Consider the following 15171-nt stretch of genomic DNA (forward strand, 5'->3'; position numbering starts at 1 on the left):
TATCTATCTATATACCGGTATAAAAGTTTTAATGTGTCCTGTGTCCCAGCAATTTTCATCCTTCTCCTCCTCCCATCAAGCCCGACTGAACAAGAGGGCATGACCTACCGGTACTGGAAAAATATTATGAAAAAAATCGTAAAAACGAACAAACATACAACCTGAATCAGCCCAATATACAAGGCATGGAATCCAACACTGACACTGCACCTTGACGGAACCTAACGTGCACAGACCCTCATCCTTCACCACCTATAGACAACTGCACCAAAGAAATGGAAAAAAAAGGGGTAAAAATCGACAATAGAAAATAATGGAACTAAAAGGCGATCATACCCCATCACCCTTACTCATTAGGTACTTAAGAAGGGATTAGTGGATTAGCCTAATAGGGATTACTCTTATCCCTGTATTCACTTAAGTTGGTCTATCTCGTTAAGGTTAATTCAAAATACAGTCTGTAATATCAGCTACGAATAAATTATATATATGATTGTAATGCAGAGGTTGATGCTTGTACGGTAATGATATGCTGAGAGAGAGAGAGAGAGAGAGAGAGAGAGAGAGAGAGAGAGAGAGAGAGAATGTAAACAAAACCAGTACCTATATATCAATCACCAAAAAAAAAATAAACAAAAAAACAAATAAACACCAGCAAATCAATAAGTAACCAAAATAAACAAAAAAATAAACCAACAATAATTTTATCACTTCCACCCCTTCCCGCCATTTCACTAATAAAACACGAATAAAAAGATTCTGTTTACACCGCGCCTAGGGAGGGTGGGTACAATTTTGGTGGATTCGGCGCGGCGGCCATGTTGGGAGGGTACGGTATGGTTCGGCGCGTGGTAGAGGGAGGAGCTGGGGAGGGGGAGAGGGAAGGGGAGAGGCGGGGAACACACACGCAAGCACGCACACACACATACATACAGAGAGAGAGAGAGAGAGAGAGAGAGAGAGAGAGAGACTCGGGAAAAGACTGGGGAGAGCAGGAAGGAGAAAGTTCAAGATCAAATAACGACACAGAATTGGAACGAGAGAGAGAGAGAGGGGGGGGGAGAATACCGGTACCCGTGAAAGCGTATGAAATTTGCCATTCGCGCATCTCTCTCTCTCTCTCTCTCTCTCTCTCCTGTTTACCTGTTCTGCACGCCCTTTGACATCACAGCTCTTTTTCTTCTCTTATTCTGACACGTATTTACACACGCGCACACACACACACACACACACACACACACACACACACACACACACACACACACACCAATCCAAGTGTAATGTACAGGTGTTTTAGATACCGTATGGGCGTGTACTGTGTGTGGAAAGTGTACAGGTGTTACACTAGTAATTTATGTCTAAGTTGGAGATGTCTATCTATCTATCTATCTATCCATCTATTTATCTAACTAACTAACTATACTCCTTTTACTCTAACTTGGCCTAAAATTGCCCTCTCTCCATCCTGAAGGCTGAGTTGTAACAAGAGATTAACATTAGAGAATTTATAGTCACGAAGAAGTGCTGTGGAAAGGATATAGAGCCACAGTATTACCCTGCTACTGACCAACGTGATATAAGCAGCAATAGGGCAAAAATCTAGGCCAAGTTAGGTAAAGGACTAGGTAAGAGGGCTAAAGAAAGAGAACTTGGGTAAGAGGAGTAGCCTAGGTAAGAGGACTAAGGTAAGAGGAGTAGGGTAAGAGAACTAGGGCAAGAGGACGAGGTATGAAGACTAAGTAAGAGGAATAGGGTAAGAGGACTACGAAAGAGGGTTAGGTAACAGGACAGGGTAAGAGGACTTGGGTATGAGGACTATAAAGGGGACAAGAGTACTACCTACAACTCTGCTTTATCGCTACTGGTCCCACGCACCGGACGCCGATCCTCATTTGTTCTCCATCTGGCGCGCCTTTAATCCACCGCCGCATCGATCTTTTATTAACTCAGGTCTTAACCCTGGCGCCCAGCTGGGGTCATTTTCAGGGGCGCGAGCCAACTACAATCTATACGGATTTCCGGGAGGGCGCGTGACACATGCAGCGGGGGGGGGGGGGGGTGGGGGGGATGTAGAGGTGCATTATGGGAAATCAGTGGGGATCGGTACACACCTGAACGGAAGTTGTCGATTACAAAGAAGACAGTGATTGCAAAGTATACTAGTGAACAAATACACATACCGTGTGTGTGTGTGTGTATTTATATATATATATATATATATATATATATATATATATATATATATATATATATATATATACACACACACACACACACACACACACATGTATATAGGCTATATAAGGTAATGTTATCGAATAGTGTGAGGCATTACAAAAGGGACATAGGAATAAAATTATGGCCTACACACTCCGTGGAGTTTGGTCTTTCGAAATCTCTCTCTCTCTCTCTCTCTCTCTCCGACTTCACCATGGTGTAATAGTTCCTAGCGTTACTAAGCAAACAAACAGGATGGTAACGCAAGTCAGCCGGATATAGGTGGTAATTAAATGTCCCTAACTACGGTACCCGTACGATGATTTAGTGACATGACGAGAAAAGGACAAGGTCACAGGTACGACGTGTTCACATATTTTAGAACAAACGTGGTGATACTAAATGTTGACGAATTTTAAAGCCGTTTCCACATTCGTACAACGCTGACCAACGAAATCTTCCCTCCACTGAGTCCGCTCCCACACTCACCTTTGCCCGTGATTTCAGCTGTTACGTTGAAGATTTTTTTTTTTAATTTGTTTGCTTCCTCTCTTCATTTTCGGTAAAAAAAAAATCTACAATCATAATTAGAATGACTGCCAATATAATAATAATAATAATAATAATAATAATCCTGATAAAGTGGAGATTAATTACGTTCAGATGCAAACTAATCAAATGTGGAAGCGACCTTTAGAACGAAAAAAAAAAATAAAATAAAAGAAGAAGGTATTTCAAGGATATAGCCTACCGGTATATGAAGACGTGAGGGTGTGGAGGAAAGAGTGTCAAGATGGAGAAGGGAAGGAGAGGAAGCTACTGACAGATGTACACAAGCCCTCCCTCCATCACCCAACCTTCCTCCATATCTCCCCTTCTCACCACCAACTCCTCCCGTCTCTCTTTCCTCCATGCATAATTCTCTCCCTTCCTCCCTCTTTTCTTCTCCCCCAACCCTCCTTCCTTCCACCATTACTATCTCTTCTTCCCTCCATTGCTAACTCTAGTTCCTTCCTTCCCCTCCCCTTCCCTCCATTACTACCTCTTGTTCCCTCCTTTCTCTCCCCCTTCCCTCCCTCCTTCCTCTCCCCTCCCTCCCTCCCTCTTCACACACCTCACTAACGGTTGCCGATCCCCCCCCCACTTCCAGCTTTTCACCATGTCTTACATCCACAAAAGATCTTAGCCAACCCGTATCATAAACAAATACCAAGAAGAGTAAAATAAAAAAATAATAAATTCGTTTTTTTCTTTATTTTACGTTATAATTCACTCTAGTTTTGCTTCTAAGTAAAAGATTAAAACATACCGTATATATATAAGCAATTTCAAACACAACTTACGCTCAAGAAACTCCGTAAATATAGAGATCAAGATATACAACTTCCTAGAGCAGCGAAATATTGTTGGCTTGTCTTATTTCGTGTTATTCTACGGTACCAGTAATTATCTTTGGTTCTGAAGTATCTTGTACGGGCGAAGATAAAAAAGAGGAAATTCAATAATAATCTACCGGTATCTATCTATCTATAGCCAGACGCCATAATCCCGCAAGGGGTGGCCATTTGACTTTGAGTTATTTGTTTTACGGGGAGGGGCACTAACCCTCCACCAACCCACTTGTTGACACGTAGGGAGCACGTATGGTTTGGTTATATGGTTACCACCCAGCGTTGTAAATGGAATAATAATAATAATAATAACAGAAAATTCGTAACTATGGAGCCAATTTTAAAGGTAAACCATATTGTCGGATTTTTTTCCTCCCTTCACGTTGCCATTTCCTCCAATTTAATTTTGAAATGCCTGGTAGCTGAAAAAAAAAAAAAAAAAAAAAGGCAATTGAGGAGCGTCCGGTATAGCGAGGATCGTATAATGAAGATCGTCCGGTATACTTTTTTTTTTTTTGTGTCCGACTCTGGGCATAGGCTTCACAGCCTGCTCTCAAGGCCCAGTAGTCCTCCTACATACCATACACCTCTTTACATGTCACCACTTCGGCGCTAACACCCACCGTCCATATTGAATACATGCTAGGGCTGTCTCATACAGGACTGGTGTACTGGTATTAGCAGGAGTATTTTTATGACATGTAGGCGGGACATCTGGTAGATCAGGAAAGTCTGCTTTTATGAAATTCAAATCCTTAAACTGTTCCCTGCCCCAGCCAGGATTCGAACCTGGGTCCATCAGGACTGCAGGTCGCCTCTCTACCGATTCAGCCACCGCCTCCCCTGAGGATCATATATTGAAGTTTGTCCGGTATAGTGAGGATCGTACCGTATATTGAAGATTGTCCGGTATACTGAGGATCGTATATTGAAGATTGTCCGGTATACTGAGGCTTGTATATTGAAGATCGTCCGGTGGTATACTGAGGCTTGTATATTGAAGATCGTCCGGTGGTATACTGAGGATCGTATATTGAAGATCGTCCGGTGGTATACTGAGGATCGTATATTGAAGATCGTCCGGTATAGCCTACTGAGGATCGTATATTGAAGATCGTCCGGTATACTGAGGATTGTATATTGAAGATCGTCCGGTATAGCCTACTGAGGATCGTATATTGAAGATCGTCCGGTATACCGAGGATCGTATATTGAAGATCGTCCGGTATAGCCTACTGAGGATCGTATATTGAAGATCGTCCGGTAGACTGAGGATCGTATATTAATGATCGTTTATGGGAAAAAAAAAATCGCTAAGGAAGACGTGCTACGAAGTTATCTATGATACGAGTAACACGTTTCTTAATTACAAAAAAGAAAGAGAAAAATAAACGAGAGTAAACAGGGTTCCAGTACTCACTCCATTTCAAGGCGCATCACGGAAAATAAATCGCTTAAGAAAAGAGGTTACGAAGCTTCCGAGGCCAAGAAAGTTTGTGAATGGACCCCTAGTACCCAATCACCTCCCTTTCCTTCCCCTCCTCCCTTTTTCCCCCCTCCTCCCCATCAACCCCCCACTCGTGACAGCTGTGGTACTCTGTCGAACAATGGCTTTCCTCACATACCCTACACTGCCCTCACTACACACACACACACACACACACTAATGCTCTCTCTATCTCATTTTGTTACACACACACACACACACACTAATGCTCTCTCTCTCATTTTGTTGCACACACACACACACACACACACACACACACACACACACACTAATGCTCTCTCTCTCATTTTTTTTTTTACCTACTCTGCACGCCCTTTGACATCACAGCTCATTTCTCTTAATTTTACACACACACACACACACACACACACACAAATGCTCTCTCTCTCGCTCTCTCTCTCACACACACACACACACACACACACACACACACACACACACACAACGTCAGCAGAAGTGTGACTGCCTTTTGATCAGCTGTTTACCATGAATGAATGATTGATGGATGGAACAAAAGGGTTACGGGACAATAAATCGTGTGTGTGTGTGTGTGTGTGTGTGTGTGTGTGTGTGTGTGTGTGTGTAAGCAGGCTACGTCTATCTATCTATCTATATACCTAGGCTGCTTCCCCCAAGGAAAGGGAGGTAGCCGAGACAGGACGACTCACTCTCCATTTACTCATCCATTCAAACACATTCATTCGCATCTTAGCCCCAAAGGGGAGAACGGACAGATCCTCACCGCACCACACCGCACAAGGGTCAACTGGGCAATGCAATCAGTGACATCCGCAGCAGGGCCCGACAGCAGAACTGGTTTACCCCTGCCACATCATAACAGACCCATCCCCTTACCCGCACCTGACCTGACTAGCTGATCAGACCAAATGCGGGAGAATATCCCCTCAGGGCTGCGTCATCACTTATTCATTCACAATTTCTCTCCATTTATTTCTGTCACGCACAGCCACTCTTCCTTGCTCAACAGACATCCCTCTCGCATCCAGCGCTCTCTTCACACTGTCCATCCATCCTATTCGTGGTCTTCCTCTCAGCCTTACACCTCTCACATCAGATCTAGTTATCTTTTTCACCAATCGCTCATTATCCATTCTCTCCATATGCCCAAACCATTGCAACACCCTCTGCTCAACTCTACCAGCCATCTCCCGAACAACTCCAGTTCTCCTTCGCACTTCATCATTTCGCACCCGATCCATACGCGTCACTCCACACATACTCCTCAGACATCTCATCTCCATTACATTCAAACTTTTCCTCTCTGCTACACCCATATTCCATGTTTCAGACCCATATAATGCAGTCAGTACCACAACACCCTCATACAGCCTTCTCTTTACATCCATTCTAAGCGAACGACATTTAAACACTTTTTTCATTCCTCCCAGCACCTTTCCTACTTCATTTATTCTAAACTTCACTTCTGCCATCTATTCTTCCATCCACAGCAACATGTGACCCTAGATATTTAAAACAATCTACCTCCTCAAGCAACTCACCATTCAAAACTATATTCATCCCCCTACCATCTATCAACCTCGTACACTTCATCACTTTACTCTTATTCTCATTTACTTTCAATTTCCTCCTCTCACACCCTTCCAAACTCCTCTACCAACTCTCTCAATCTCTCCTCTGAATCAGTCACCAGTGCAGTATCATCTGCAAACAGCAGCTGCTTCAGATTCCACTCTCCTCCATCAACATTTACCAGACTCAGACCACCTAAAACTCTTGCATTCACCTCCCTTACAACACCATCCATGTAAATATTAAACAACCAAGGCGACATCACACATCCCTGTCGCAGCCCCACTCTCACGGGAAACCAATCACTCACAGCATTTCCCACTCTTACACACGCTCTACTATTTACATAAAAACTTTTCACCCCTTTTAGTAACCTACCATCAAGTCCATACAATCTTAAAACAGTCCACAAAGCCTCCCTATCAATTCTATCATACGCTTTCTCTAAATCCATATCTATATATCAAATGTAAAGTTTGTGTGTGTGTGTGTGTGTCAAAATACGAAAAAAAAATAGCTGTGATGTCGGAGTGTGCAGAGAGTGAGTGAGTGAGAGAGAGAGAGAGAGAGAGAGAGAGAGAGAGAGAGAGAGAGAGAGAGAGAGAGAGAGAGAGAGCTAAAAACACTGAGTATGGAAGCAAACAGACATTTCCATAAGGCTATTATTTTCATGCATGCTGTCGTATCCTGGCTCATATTCTCTCTCTCTCTCTCTCACACACACACACACACACCACAATAGATACGGAACACACACACACACACACACATACACACACCACAATAGATACGGTACACACACACACACACACACACACACACACACACACACACACACACACACACACACACACACACACACACACACAGAAGAAAAAGGAAGCCGAAGAAATACTCCTCAAACCGTTAAATCAGAGTATAATACACTGCATTATCGTCTTCCGTTCAAATCTCTCTCTCTCTCTCTCTCTCTCTCTCTCTCTCTCTCTCTCTCTCTCTCCCCCAATTACCCAGACACACCCCGGATTCCTTCCCAATAATATTAACACCAAGAAAAAAATAAAATAAAATAAAAATAAAAAGGTTAGCCTACTCTGCCAGAAGCCAAATGAGTCACCCCGCCAACATTTGAATATTTTCCGTTTCCGTTACCGTAATCAAGGTTATAAATACTGTAGATCCCTTTGTGGCTTTACAGGATCTTACCTATTCTCCTTTCACTTTAACTTGGCCTAAAATTGCCCTCTCTCTCCATCCTGAATGCTGAGGTAGAGAAAGACGCTCATGGTCGTATGTCTAAACCGTCCAGTGGGAGTGCAAGGTCCCTAATTTCGGTGATAATTCCTGACGAGTTGGTTGGAGCGTGTCTGACCTTATATTTTGCTAACTGCACTGTGGAATGTGGGATGCAGGCTGATTATACTTAACAACTGCAAACATTCCATGAGAGAGAGAGAGAGAGAGAGAGAGAGAGAGAGAGAATGATAAGGTTACGTAGTGAAATGAAAAGGTCTAAAACAGGGTGTGTGCGTGTGTGTGTGTGTGTGTGAGAGAGAGAGAGAGAGAGAGAGAGAGAGAGAGAGAGAGAGAGAGAGAGCGTTGAGATAAGTGTAATAATCTGTAAGTGGGTTGTTGCAGTGAGATAGCGGGTCCGTTGGAGTTGATAACACCTTTGTCTGCCTTATCACTGCCGGGCCGTGGGAGTCTTGGAACACACACACACACACACACACACACACACACACACACACACGATAACAACGATAGGATAACAACTACTGATCGTCATAGTCATATATATACCCTTTGCTTATCCACCTAATGATAGCGTTGATAAGGCTACAGACTACTGATTAAGTCTCCACGATATATATTCCTTGCTTGGCCCCACAAATAATAACAGAGATAAGGATAACAACTACAGCTGTAAAAACAACAAATAAAGCTGCAGTTTACTAGGTTCGTCATGTGAGTCTGGAGCCACAACAAAAACAAGAATAATATTTGATCAAACATACCTCTAATGATCCATATTCCAAACACTCTTTCCCACCCACACGAATTATATAAAAACAATAATAATAATAATAATAATAATAATAATAATATAGTACGGTAATAATAATCGATACCGTACAACAACTACTACTATCATTACCACTAGTAATAATAATAATAATAATAATAATAATAATAATAATAATAGCCACCTGTAAGCTGTATTTGCACTTAGTTTTACTTGGTCTCATAAATACGCCAGAGGGGGCTAATACTCCGCAAAACCAGACTCATGGGGCCATAAAGTGTGTGTGTGTGTGTGTGTGTGTGTGTGTGAAATTTCTAAACCAACAAAATATTACCTAGCATTTTTTTTCTAACAGATGAATTCCAAAGCTAGGGCCAATGGATGCTAAGACTATGGTGGTGGCAATGTTAAGGGTAATGCAAGATTCGTAAGCCAGCGTTTGCAGATTAATTTCCGGTAACAGATAATATTTAGTCTAGTGACACTGTTGACGCTGCATTTCCACTTTGACTAATTTTGCTCTCAGAATAATACCCTATGAAGAAAACTAAACCAATTCCTTCATTCTTAATTATTACGATAATTATTTCAAGAGGTCCCACCCTAAACCAAATCACCGCCTTGTGTTTGAATGTTTTAAATGTTGACAAACAGATGTCTTCGAGCCCGCGTGGTTAGAGGATATGCGATTTAGTAATTTTGTGCACCCAGTTACATACATGAAAAAATGGTACATAATATTACAAGGCGTTACAAAAAAAAAAAAAAAAAAAAGTAAGAAAAAGGAAAAAGGTTGAGAGTATTTGGGTTATACCGGCATATCGTTTTCCCTCCTTTTCCTACTTGCATGTGGGCTGGAGGTGGAATCCAGAACGCAGGGAAAAGTAAAGATGGGAGAACTATTCAGAATCAAACCCAGTGATACAGGCGACACACCCATTCATCCACCATTCAAGCCCCAGGAATCTTAGCTGATGTAAATAAAAAAGAAAAAGAAAGAAAAAAGAAAATAGAACGGGCATACCTAACCAAATTACACCCTCCCTGCAACTCATCCAATCAGCTCAATCCCTTGTCCGTTTCTGCTATTCTGGTCCCAACAATAATCGTACACAAGAGCATTCAAGTCTCCTGGGGTGGTGTTAGCAAGGATATTTGTGGTGTTGCTGGCTGGATGTGAGGAAATAAGAAAGGGAGTGAGGAAATGGGTGAGATGAGAAGAGGCGTGGTGTTTGGGTGAGAGGTAAGAGAGCGAGTGTGGGCAGAAGAATCAAACTTTTCTATACAACAAAGGTGAGGTAACATGGGTGCGGGGAGACATTTCTCTCAATATCGGGGCAGTTCTGGTATTCTATTCCCGCCAGACGATTTCATTCTGCTGAGTGTTAGGAGTTGCTTAGCTCATTCATATCGGTCATCCCCCACCCTGCCTCACAAATCTACCACCGAAATATCCAAATAAGAAGGTGTAACAAAAGGTGAGATTCTAACGGTCTACGATACGAGATATACAGGTAGATGTGGGATGCTAACTAGGTTGATTTACGAGTTAGGTCAGTTATGTCACCTCCCCCCTCTACAGACTAACTGGTATATCGGCTAAATTTCTAAGCAGATATAAAACTGAAGAATGGTACTAACGGACTGTGACGGTGCGAGGGTTGTGCTGTGTGACGCGAGAGTGTAGTGACGCCAGGCGTGAGGTGAGGGAGGCGGTGCGGCCCTTCAATCCAGCCAACTCCTCCTCCAGCACCTGCGAGATGCCCTGCGCTGCCGTCACCAGGGCCGCTAGCTGACGTAACGCCCCGCACAGCGTAACATTAGTGACGGCTGTCAGCTCATACTCGCCCACAAGGGTCACCTCCTCCCCATCCTCGCTCCTGCCCCAAGTAGCAGGTCGCCGCGCCAACCTCACGGGCGAGATTCGTCGCTTCACCAGCGGCATGCTGGTGCCTTGTCTTCGCACTGATTATTATCATATGACATTCATTTTTACAACTTTACTCTGACCCGCACACTTTTATCTCACAACACATACACGTGACATTTGCGACGCTCGACCACACCCACACCACTTCCTTCCACTACGCCATTCTCGGCGGTACTGACCATCCTCGCTGCGGGGCCCCATACACACCACACCACACCTGCACCACTCACTCAGCATCACTATCTCATTAATAGCTTTTCAACAATTACCATAGATTTTAAACATTGCATTTGTTTAAAACATGTAAAAACTTACAAGATTGTGCGTATGATCTAGAGATAAAGAAAAAAATATATTTGAACATTTGTTTACACTGGCCATTTGCTAAACTGATCGTACATCACCGAAATAACTAGAAAAATAGTTTTCCCTGTAATTCCTTTTATAGTGATTACTTATTATGATTTTTTAATAATTATTTTTATTGGGAACTAACTTTAAGATACACAATTTTACCTCTTCTCCCGTGCCATGACCAAATAAATAGCAGATATTTCAGCTCCCAGAATGTATGTTGCCACTCGCCTGACGTTCCGTCTGTAGATATTACTCGTAAGTTACCTGTAACTCTTTGGGTTTACAATGACTTCCTTCGGTATTTTCATTATCCAGATATACAGACGTGAGCTGTAACCACTGCCCTTAACGAATGTACAATTGCCTTCTTGGTTCATTTAGTGTTTTGTGTTTAGCCCAAGTTAATTGTCATTCGTAGCTAAAATTCAGTTCAAAAGACGAAGGTAGAATTACAGTTTACCTGTCTTAATCCTTTGTTAGTGAATTACCTACATGACATTTTATTTTGGAAGCAAACGTTGCTATGCAAAAAAGAAATGTAGGAAACCTAAAATTTTTCATATTACATTTTGGCCAAGAATAAGATTTTTTTTTTTTTTTCCAGCTTACAGCATATGAATTTATTCAGCTCTTAACTTAGCCAAAAGGATGAGAATATCAGCACCATGCAAATGGTAAACAGGCACAACTACATACAGTACCGGTATCTTAATCCCATTTTTGAGGGGAACTAATGAGAGAATAAAATAATATCATAGCACAGATTTATCGTAAATGTCATTTTCATCCCAAAATAGACAGCAATCCTGGCAATTACTGTGGTGGATCCTTTGGGTATATGTTGAGGATACCGCCACAGTTTTATTAGACACTGTAACCCTCGCACAGTACTCAATTTACCGTCATAGCACCGCCTCAGTTTGGTTTATATTTTTACTTTTCAATAGTGGTTGCTATAGACATGGAATTCTACCTATTTATTAAGTTCAGCCTTATTTATGGATGGTGCACAAACCAAACCTAAGATTTTCAAGATCTTTGGACATATATTCAATATAAAAAAAGCCACATGCTCTAATTTAATGATAACCTTGGAAACAAAAAATGAGAGAAAAAAAAAGGAAAAAGTAGATGGCTTACACATTTAGATTATTGCTTGTTAGATGTGGTTTGTAATGAGGTTTCCATGAAAGGTAGCATCAGGGGTCAGTTTTAAGTTTTCATTCATCCATCTGTCATCTAAGCCTGTGTTGCCCTATGAGGGGTATAGGAGCCTGGGGCTAGGCAGGTTGGTCCTGACATTTAGATGAGAGTGACCAGCCTCACTTATCCCTGAGTGGCACATGAGCAAGAAATCCCAACCACCCCTTGGATAGAAACCTGCCCAGCCTCAATCTGATTGGAGTGCCTTAATTGCTCACTAAACCACCAGGCTCCATAATTTGATTATGTACTGTAATTACTACCTAGCATAGTAAATGGTTTCCTGGTGTACAGGAAACCATTTGACTTGTCACACAGTGTAGAGTTACTCATAGGAAGAATGAAGGAAAGAAAGACAGAGGAGGAAGGAAGAGAGGAAAGGGCAGTCAGCACCTAATTTTTTATCATGCTGTTTGAAGCTCACACACTTGGCGTCAGAACCGGACTCCCATGGAAGGTGCTGCATGATGATGACTTGGTAGTGTCTGTGAAGAATCAGAGAGAGGCAAAGGAGATATTTAGGAAGTGGAGGGGTGGAATGGGATATTCATCAGTGCCTCCCTGTGTACTTGTGGTGGCCCCAAGCTTGTCTGTATGTGAATCCGGTGGACTGCAATCCACCATCCTCCTTTTGGATGTTCATAAGGGAGGTGAGGGATGTTTGTACTGTATAAACAGGCAGCACAGCCAACCAGTTATGTCAGTGCCACCATGTTTTTGTGTGTGTGTGTGTGGACCGCACCAGCATTTAAAATTATGGTTTGCCAGATTGTTAAATGCAGTAGCTACAGGGATTTGCTATCAGCATTTTCATAGATATGAAAACTTAACTGTTTGAGTTGCTGCTTATGTTAGCTAATGGTTTTGATTGCCCACCCAACAAAATACTGTATTAACTGGAATTGCATTGTGAGATGTGTTCTGCCAGTTTTTGCTTATACATTTTTTTTTTTCTTTTCCAGATCCAAGTGCCCTCAGTAAGTTATACAATACTGTGCTGGTATATTCATTGGCCAGTAATATGGATTTAAAATCATTGCTTCAGAGTCACCTAGAAAAGAAGAAAGACCGAAACGAAAATGAAGGGACCAGTACAAATGAAAAGGAAGATGCTGACAAACTGTTCGAAAAATATTATTGTGAGTGGAAGACAGAAATGAAAGGCGACAGAAACAATGCCAGTAATGCTTCTTATTCCATTATTCCAAAGTTCTACCACAAGCTGCCACCCGATGATGACCAGCTTCTGCAAAAGCTACGAGAAGAATCCAGGGCAGTGTTCTTGCAGCGCAGAAGCCGTGAACTGCTGGATAATGATGAACTGAAGAACCTGTGGATGCTGCTGGACAAACACCAGTCGACCACAGACCTTGGCGGCGAGGAACAGATGATTAATTATGAAGATTTCCTGAAAGTGGCGGAACAAGCCGGGCCAAAGTGTAAACAGTACTTCCAGCCCTCCACCTTTTGTAAATTGCTCCAGAATGATCCTAACGGTCGCATTTCAATCATGAATTTTTTCAACTATGTGATGCGCAAAGTATGGTTGCACCAAACTAGAATAGGTCTCTCCCTTTACGATGTGGCAGGTCAGGGTTACCTGCGTGAGTCAGACCTGGAAAACTATATATTAGAACTGATTCCTACCTTACCTCAGCTAGATGGCTTAGAAAAATCTTTTCACTCATTCTATGTGTGTACAGCTGTTAGGAAGTTTTTCTTTTTCTTGGACCCTTTACACACTGGACAGATAAAAATTCAGGACATATTAGCATGTAGCTTCCTTGATGATCTTTTAGAACTGCGGGATGAAGAATTACCGAAAGACCAGCAACAGAACAATTGGTTCTCTGCACCATCTGCGCTCAAAGTGTATGGTGTTTACCTGAACCTGGACAAGGATCATAATGGAATGCTGTCGAAACAAGAACTGTCTCGCTATGGCATGGGCACCCTCACTCCTGTCTTCATAGATCGTGTGTTCCAAGAATGCTTGACTTATGATGGAGAGATGGATTACAAAACCTACTTAGATTTTGTACTGGCACTGGAAAATCAGCGGGAGCCTCAGGCACTTCATTACTTCTTCAAGATCCTCGATATTGATGGCAAAGGCTACCTGAACGTTTTCACCCTCAATTACTTCTTCCGATCTATTCAGGAGCAGATGCAAAAGCACGACCAAGAGCCTGTCAACTTTGAGGATGTAAAGGATGAAATATTTGACATGGTAAAGCCAGCTGACCCCTGCAAAATTACACTTCAGGACCTAATTAACTGTGGTCAGGGGAACATAGTTACCAGCATCCTCATCGACCTCAATGGCTTCTGGACATATGAAAATCGGGAGGCTTTGGTGGCAGACAACAATGAGGAGCAAGCACAAGTGTGAAGGCCATGTTGAATTTTTAAATAATCTGTCATCCAACATTGAAAACAGTCTATTCATTTTGAGGTTTAAGAGACAGTCCAGTCTTAGAGTACTTATTATTTTTTGAAATAAATTAGTACTTATTTTTTCATAATATTACCTGTTAGTAACATACATAAAAATATATTTTTCACTGTGTAAATTAGAGTTGTGGAAGAGCTTAGAAAACTATGCACTAATGAAAATCAAATATTTAAAAAAAAAAAAGGAAAAAAAAAAAAAACAGGAAGCAGTGTACTGTACTATATTTTCTACTGTTGTGCTGAATCTGTACCATGCATGGTCTAAATAAACATGGTACTGTAATATGCATGTTGTTTGATAATCAGGTGAATAGATCTAACCCATGAACTACAGCTTATAGAAGATTTGCCATATCCTTGATATCCAAAAAGTACATAATTTTCCCCAATTTTTTAATCTGAAAAGGAGGTGGCTGGTTTTGGGATTGGTTGTTTGTTACTAAAGTCAGAAAATTTACACCCAAAGAATATATGGAGTGCTTAACTGGTTGACTGTACCATAGGTTATTCGAGTACTGTATTACCAAAAAAATAA

The 15171-nt window shown here is 41.8% G+C and overlaps 2 protein-coding genes across 2 annotated transcripts in view; one reads left to right on the forward strand and one right to left on the reverse strand.

The window, feature by feature from the left end:
- gukh (NHS actin remodeling regulator GUK-holder) overlaps positions 1 to 10637 on the reverse strand; it is a 246097-nt gene extending 235460 nt beyond the window's left edge. The window contains exon 1 of the mRNA XM_080267190.1: positions 10334 to 10637. Within this exon, the coding sequence (XP_080123316.1) occupies positions 10334 to 10637 (304 nt within the window). The remainder of the gene's footprint in view (positions 1 to 10333) is intronic.
- A 2513-nt stretch (positions 10638 to 13150) lies between these two features.
- LOC145392900 (serine/threonine-protein phosphatase 2A regulatory subunit B'' subunit gamma-like) lies at positions 13151 to 14602 on the forward strand. The gene has a single exon (XM_080267187.1). It carries the CDS (start codon positions 13204 to 13206, stop codon positions 14572 to 14574), a length of 1371 nt encoding a protein of 456 aa, XP_080123313.1. The 5' UTR covers positions 13151 to 13203; the 3' UTR covers positions 14575 to 14602.
- Positions 14603 to 15171: the final 569 nt, after the last annotated feature.

This window comes from Coenobita brevimanus, chromosome 23, assembly GCF_032717465.1.
Source record: "Coenobita brevimanus isolate Jiangsu-jjx chromosome 23, ASM3271746v2, whole genome shotgun sequence".
In the NCBI taxonomy this organism is placed as follows: Eukaryota; Metazoa; Arthropoda; class Malacostraca; order Decapoda; family Coenobitidae; genus Coenobita; species Coenobita brevimanus.